General features: G+C 49.3%; 1 protein-coding gene across 2 annotated transcripts; it reads right to left on the bottom strand.

Annotated features, from left to right (window-relative positions):
* Nucleotides 1-877: 877 nt before the first annotated feature.
* On the bottom strand, nt 878-2,944 carry Serf2 (small EDRK-rich factor 2). 2 transcript variants are annotated; one of them, XM_008849019.2, is made up of 3 exons: nt 2,533-2,944; nt 1,844-1,952; nt 878-1,219 (listed from the first exon to the last, which is right to left on the bottom strand). In XM_008849019.2, exons 1-3 carry the CDS (start codon nt 2,537-2,539, stop codon nt 1,156-1,158), a joined length of 180 nt encoding a protein of 59 aa, XP_008847241.1. In that variant the 5' UTR covers nt 2,540-2,944; the 3' UTR covers nt 878-1,155. The 2 variants fall into 2 exon arrangements, with proteins under 2 accessions (XP_008847241.1, XP_008847234.1); XM_008849012.3 differs by having other exon boundaries at nt 878-1,242; nt 2,533-2,689.
* Between the last annotated feature and the right edge of the window lie 4,704 nt (nt 2,945-7,648).

Here is a 7,648-nt window from a genome sequence, read left to right as displayed (position 1 = left end):
CAGGTTATGCCTAGTCTTGGCTCCAAGAGCTATCAAGCCCAAGCTCAGTATCTCAAGGCCACAATGAACATTTATCTCCCCCTTAGGCTTAATACTGTATCTAAATTGGAAGTGGCCAAACACACTCTAATTTTTTAACTCACACTATGTAGTGTCTTCATTCCTGCTCAAGAACCTAACTCTCAAGTCAGCTCAGGAACCTCAGCTGTTACTAGCAGACAGGGTGGCACCAGCCCCTTTCCTGGCTGCTGGAGCTGGGGGCAGGGAAATACCAACAGAAACTAGACTTGGATCTGCTCTTGGCATTAAAAAGGAAAATAAGCACTTCAGCCCCGGGCACAGGGATGTAAGAAGCCCAGAACCACAGAACAAACCAGGGCACAGGAAGAAAGGAACAGAGGCTACCACAGGTTTTAATCCTCATCTTGAGGTCAAAGGAAATGGAAGACAAAAACCACCTTCATTCCACAAGGAATGACAGAACAAAAGAGAATGTGAACACTTAAGAGCAGGAGGATTTTTCTTGGCCACCTTTCTAGCAAACAAACTGAGGAAGAATGAGGAAGAGAGACAAACTTAGGTCTTAGATCCTTCCCTCTTAGGCCCTCAACTCCATCCTGAGGATGGTGCTCAAGGTCTCAGAGGACAAAAATCACAGAAAAGTCTCTATGGTTCTTGGAGGATTCCTCTACCACATAACTGGAGTGCTTTTCTGGTTGTCATAGTAAAATGAAGGCTGCTTCTGTGATGTTTAATTTACGAAGTCTACAATTCCGCAATCTCTCCCTTAGGAATCTATAAGAGCTCTCCCCTTTTGGTGGGAAAGGGCAGTCATTCCTCCATCCCCATCCCCCCGATCCCCAGTCAAACCAGGCGCTCAAGGAATTACAAAGCTACTTTTAATACTTTGGGGTGTGCCCCACAGGAATAAAAAACACTGGGAAGAGGTAACCCCTTCACCCCCAGGAGTGGCCCAGGGGAAGAGAGGCTACCTGAGGGGAAGGAAGCACAAAAGGGACCCGCTGCAGACTCAGGGCAAAGGGAATGCCATCGGTGCTGGGACCTGTGAGCACTACAGGAAGAAACTCGAGCATGGTGGGACTGGCTCCAGGCACACAGGCGAAGGGCAAGAGGGTTGGACACGAAGCCACAAAGCTACTTGGGTTCCTCCTTCTTCTCGTTTGCCTTTTTCTGCTTCTGCTGCATGATCTCGGAGTCCCTAGGGGTAGAGATGATGGGGCACTGGGAGGTACCAGAGGGTAAAAAGGACAAGATGCAGGGGGATGAAGGGTACAAAGGATAAGACGGAAGTGGATGGGACAAAGTTCAGCATATGGCTGCTATATGCCCACCCTAGGAGAACAAGAGGAATAAAACTAAGGCTCAAAAAGGCAATCAGTCGCCATCTGACCATTGCCCAAGGGGTCAGAAGTCTGGCCACAGGCCCAAGGCTCTCTATTCTGTACTGAATACCACACCCAGCAACACTATCAAGAAAAGTCGGGAGAAGGGAGGACAAACTAGCAGCATGGAAAGGCCAAAAAGTAGTGGGTTGTCACAAACCACAACTGTACTTGATCTGCGAAGCTCCCTGCCCTTACCCTTAAGGTCACATTCAGGGCACTCAGAAATCAGCCTAAGGACGGGGAACAGCCCCAGTCCCTTCCAGTAAGGCTGTGACCAAACAATTTGGAGTGGGGAGAAAATCAAACTCTAAGAGGAACCAAGGCACTCTGCCCCACACACCTAGTCCAGATCCAATCCCTGAAGTAGTTCTTTCCTGGTACAACCCTTGGTCTAACCCAGGTCTCCCCGACCCGTCCTCTCCCCTCCCTGGGGCTACCTCTGCTTGCGAGCGGCAGCAGAAAGCCCATCATCTCGGCGCTTTCCCTTAACCGAGTCACTCTGCTTTTTCATATTCTTCTGGCGGGCGAGCTCACGCTGGTTACCGCCTAAGGAGAGAAGGCAGAGAGTGAGACGCCGGGGCGATAACACTAACACTAACACTAACACTCACACTCACACTCACTCACACACACACACACACACACACACACACACAGCGCCCCTCCTCCCGCAACTCGGCCAGCCAGAGACCCCACGTCCCGGGCCATCTGCGGCCTCGGCTGCAGGGGTGGGGCAGTGGCCATGGGTAGGTTAACTTGCGGGGTGCGGGAGGACTGTGCGGCCGAGGCTACTGAGACGCCTGGCAAGTTTGGGGCTGCGAGGGAGCCCGGACAGTTGGGGCGCCGTGTGGCGACCGCCAGGGCCTCACGGGGCGCGGGGCGCCCACAGCAGGTCACCCGGCTTCCCTACCGCGGAAACCGCCCGCGGCCCGCGCCCCACAGAGGGGGTCTCAGGAAGTGGCGGCGCGCAGAGGGCTGCGCTTCCGGCTGCGCGGGAGGCGGCTAGAGAGCGCTCCCTGACGAAACGGGCGCCGCCGAAGCTGAGGGGCTGCCCAACCCGGCGCTCAGCCGAGCACAGAGAGGAACCGGGAAGAAAAGAACTAAAGCAAAGGGTCCGAGCGCTCACGGGTCATGGCGACGACGGCAGCGGCTCCGACCTGCCTCCTTAGCGTCCCCTCGTTCTGGCCTACGTTGCAAGCCCCGCCCCCCTGGCGCGACGTAAGCAAGCCTTCTTCCTCCCGGCCGCTTCACTCCGGCCGCCAACGTTCATTGGACAGGCAGAAACACGTGGAGCCCGGTGCCACGCGCGAGCCAGGGCGGGTGAGGGGCGGAGCTTCGCGGGCCGAGCGCGGCGCGGGGCGGGGTTTCCCGAGAGCGTTGGGCCCTGCCCGGAGAAACTAGGCCGGGTCACGTGGGTGGTGGGGGTGGAGGGGTGCGGCAGGTGATGTGGCGCTTCGGAGGGGAGGGGCACGTGACCGGGCAAAGTGACCTCATGCCGGACAATTTAGGGTACAGGCAAACTCCGCCCGAAGGAACGCGGTGGTGGGGTGGGAAGTGGAGGGTGTCGAAGGGTGGGATTTCCTAGGTAGTTCATCCGGTTCTGTTATCAGGGCTCACTGAACTTAGTGCGGTTACTTAGGACACCAATCCCCAGCCACTTGGCTGAACGCTCACACAGTTCAACCGAAAGCTTGTACAAACAGCTTCAGAAACACATTTCCAATCACACTGTCCCCTTCTAAACCCTTACCGTATCTAAAATCGCAACCACATCCAGTGTGTCCGAAAAGTGATCCTGCAACTATTTCACAGAAACTTTTTTCCTGGTCCTGGAGAACCTAGGGCTCCAAGCAAACACAACTCTGCTACCGAGCTATACTCCCAGACTGCCGTCAGAAACTTTGTGAGATGCAGTACCTTAGGGAGTACTGGAGCACACCCAAATAAGACTATGGAGTTGATCTTAGACTATGGAGTTGATCTTAGATTAGGGAATGCTCATACTATGTCCACATTTCTCTCTAGACGTTTCCATATTGCACTATCTCCACCAACCACACCTGGTTTGTACCAGAAGTAAGTCAGACTAAAAACTAAAAGTAAAATCGTTCTCATCTTTAGTTCTGTTAGATCACAGATGCTGCCCTGTAGAGGGGATCCCCTGCCCTCGTTTCTCCCATCCTAGGTCTAAGACACAAGATAACACACTGCCCCCAAGGTAGTTCAGAGGGATAGGATTCCCTTCCTGCTGCCCAGGCACAAGACAACATGTGTAAAGGCCTTATAGCCTATCCAGTACCTTCACTGAGCAGACTACCCCCCCATCCCCTCTAAAGGCTATAGGAATTTCCTTTGTTCTGTGGCTTGCTGTTGGATCTCCTATCCCAGCTTCTCCTGCTGAGGATGGCTGACATTAAAAGAGGATATTTCACTGGGCGTGGTAGGCGGATGGCTGTGAGTTCCAGGCCAGCCTGGTCTACCTACTGAGTTCCAAGCCAGCTAGGGCTACAGGGAGCCCCTGTCTCAAAAACAAACAAACAAAAAGGATATTTCACCTGAAATCTGTCTCAGCCCATCTATTGAAACTGAAAAGAAGTGTGTGTGTGTGTGTGTGTGTGTGTGTGTGTGTGGAAATGTCATGGTGTTAAGGTGAGCATGTGGAGGTCAGAGGACACCTTTCAGAAGTGGGTTTTCACTTTTCCACCTTGTTGAGGAAGGATCTTTTCTAGCTGGCCCATGAGCTTCCAGGCAATTCTGTCTCAACCTCTTATCTCACTGTTAAGGGTGCTCAGATTACAGATGTGCACCATCATGTTGGGCACTTTGTATGGGGGATTAAATATGAGTGGGCAGGCTAGGCTTGGTCAGCACCTTTACTGGCTGATCCATCAACCCCAGGCCAGAATCTTTATTATCTAAGTTCCTTTGTTTTGTTTTTTGTTTTTTGAGACAGACTCTCCCGGTAGCCCCAAGCTGGCCTGGAACTCACTATGGAAACCAGGCTGGCCTTCATCTCACAGAGATCTGCCTGACTCTACCACCTCAGTGCTGGGATTAAAGGTGTGCACCACCACATCCAATTTAAGTTCCATTTATCTTCTGTCTACAGAACTCCTCACTACACTGGAAGAGATTCCCAGGAAAAAGAAATGGTTAAGTAGCAATACAGGAAAGGAATAGTGGGGAGGAGCCAAGAAATGGTTCTGTGGGTAAAAGCACTAGCTATACAAGCCTGAGACCAGAATTGAATCCTCAGAACCCTCATAAAAAGGTGGATCAGGAAGCCGGGCATGGTGCTGCATGCCTGTAATCACAGCACTTGGGAGGCAGAGGTAGGTGGATCTCTGTGAGTTCAAGACAAGCCTGGTCACAAAGTGAGTCCAGGCCAGCTGGACTACAGGGAGACCCTGTCTCAAAAAGACCAAAAAAAAAAAAAAAAAAAAAAAAAAAAAAAAAAAAAAGGGTGAATCAGGGCAGGATATAGTAGCCCACACCTTTAGTCCCAGCACTCAGGAGGCAGAGGTAGGCAGACTGAGTTCAAGGCTAGGCTGCTCTACATAGCAAGTTCCAGGCCATCCAGGGCTACATAGGGAAACCTGATCTCAAAAAATAAACAAACAGGGCTGTAGAGTTGGCTCAGTAGTTAAGAGAGCTGGCTGTTCTTGCAGAGGGTCCAGGTTTGAATCCCAGCACCCACATGGCAGTTAACAACAGCCCAATTCCAGGGGATCTGCCCTCTTCTGTCCTCCTCAGGCATTGCACGACACAGGTACACTTACACACAAGCAGGCAATAACTCATACACATAACATAAAAGAATAAATAAGTATTTTTTAAAAAGCCAGGTGTGGTTGTGCATGCCTTAAATCCCAGCACTTGGGAGGCAGAGGCAGGCAGATCTCTGTGAGTTCAAGGCCAGCCTGGTCAACATAGTGAGTTCCAGACCAGCTGGGGCTACAGGAAGATCCTGTCTCAAAAAGACCAAAAAAATAAAAATAAACAGCCGGGTGGGTGTGGTGGCATGTGCCTTTAATCCCAGCACTGTAAATTGGAGGTCTGGTCTACATAGCCAGTTCCAGGCCAACTGGGACTACTGGGAGATGCTGTCCTAAAAGACCAAAATAAATAAATAAAAACAATGAAAAGTATGAATGCAGTGGGGTGCATCTGTAATCCTAGCACTCCAACAGTGAGATGGGAAGTGAAGACAGGAAGATTATCTGTAAATTCATGGGCCAGATAGTCTGGAGTGCAAAACTAAGCAACAGAAAAAACAAGAGACTCTGCCTCAATAAGGTAGAAGGCTGGAAGTTGTCCTCTGAGCTACACACACACACACACCCATCCCATCTTGGCACATCACACCATCACACACAATTTAAAAAAGGAATGGTGAGCCAGGCATGGTGGTGCACGCCTGTAGTCCCAGCACTCGGGAGGCAGAGGCAGGCGGATCTCTGTGAGTTCAAGGCCAGCCTGGTCTACATAATGAGTTCCAGGACAGCTTGGGCTACAGGGAGACCCTGCTTCAAAAAGACAAAAAAAAAAAAAAAAAAAAAAAAAAAAAAAAAGGAATGGTGGTAAATTTTGATATGACTCTCCAGCTAATGCCCATTGCAGAATCAAATTGAGGCTGGGATTTTAAACTGTTTTCCCCTCACTGTAGGGCCAATGAGAAGCAAAAAATCTCCACTAATAGCATCTCTATATAAGTGCTACCTGAACTACTATTTTGGGGGCATGTTTGTTTGAATTCACTATGTAAACCAGGCTGGCCTTGATCTCACAGAGATCTACCTGCCTCCACCTCCCAAAGGCTGAGATTAAAGGTGTGTGCCACCACAAGTAACTACAAAAATTTGGAGTACTTTAGGCCAGGTAGTGGTACACACCTTTAATCCCAGCACTTGGGAGGCAGAGGCAGGTGGATCTCTGTGAGATTAAAACCAGCTTGGTCTTTATAAAGAGTTCCAGAACCAGGTGTGGTGGCCCTCTGAGAAGAAAGGAGGGAATTGGATTCCCTGGAACTAGAGTTACCAATGGGTGATGGGTGCTGAGAACCAAACCTAAGAGCAGCCAGTGTTCTTAACTGCCAAGCCATCTCTCCAGCCCCTATTATATATTTTTTAAAGATTTTTCTTAATATATTTTGCCTGCATGTCTGTGTGTGCACCATGTGCATGCCTCGTGTCCAAGGAGGCCAATAGAAGGCAATGGATCACCTGGAGCTAGAGTTACAGATGGTTATGATCCTCCATGTGACTTCTGGGAACCAAATTCAAGTTCTCAGGAAGAACAGAAAGTGCTCAAAGGCCCTGCCTAGGCCCAATCCCCAGAAGCACAATAAAAACGAATTTAAAAAACTCAGTACAGAGTTGAAATGTGGGGGATAAATCAGAGATAATGAGGGTCCCAAGGCTCTGAAGCAAAGAGGTAAAGCAGAAAGGTTTAGGAACCCCAAATCTGAAGTGAGAAGAAATTAGACTAGTAGAGTTAGGCCTGCAGATACCGCTAGCAACATGTGACCACAACTCATAAAAATTGGAATCATCAGGCTGGAGAGATGGCTAAGTGGTTAAGAACACTGGTTGTACTTACAGAAGACCTGGGTTCAAATCCCAGCATCCACATGGCAGCTAACAACTGTCTGTAACTCCAGTCCCAGGGGATCCGACAGCCTCTTCTGATCTCTTTGGGAATTGCATGACATGGGAGCACTTACCTACATGCAGGCAATACACGTATACACATAAAATAAAAATAATAAATTTTTTTTTAAAAATTGGGATCACCAGGCTTTCTAACCCCAGGTTCCCATGGAGCAAGCTGCTCTGGGAGCTCTTGTGAGTAGAGAGACCACAGGACCAGTCATATAGACAAACCTTAAAGATGAGTAAAATGGTATGAGATGAGGAAATAAGTTCTTTTTGTCACACACTTACTCAAAACCTCTAGCAGTTCAGGTGCATGTAAGAGCAGAACAACTCAGTAGAGTCCCATCTTATCAACTGCTCCAACCTGCCTACTGTGTCCAAGAATATTTTTAATACTGTCAGAGCCCACTTTCTAATCCAATTTTACCAAAAAGTGCCATTAGAAAATCACTTTTCTTTTTCAAGAAATATTTATTGTGCACTAACTATGGGCCTACTGTTGTATTAAATATTGAGTATACAGTGATGAACAAAATATATCTCTGGGGGCTGAGATAGCTGAGCAGACTAGGTAAGCATGATGACCTG

The sequence above is a fragment of the Nannospalax galili genome, unplaced genomic scaffold, assembly GCF_000622305.1.
Source record: "Nannospalax galili isolate Female #2095 unplaced genomic scaffold, S.galili_v1.0 scaffold732, whole genome shotgun sequence".
NCBI lineage: Eukaryota > Metazoa > Chordata > Mammalia > Rodentia > Spalacidae > Nannospalax > Nannospalax galili.
The sequence above is the reverse complement of the archived record's forward strand: the minus strand, read 5'-3'. Positions and strand labels throughout refer to the sequence as shown.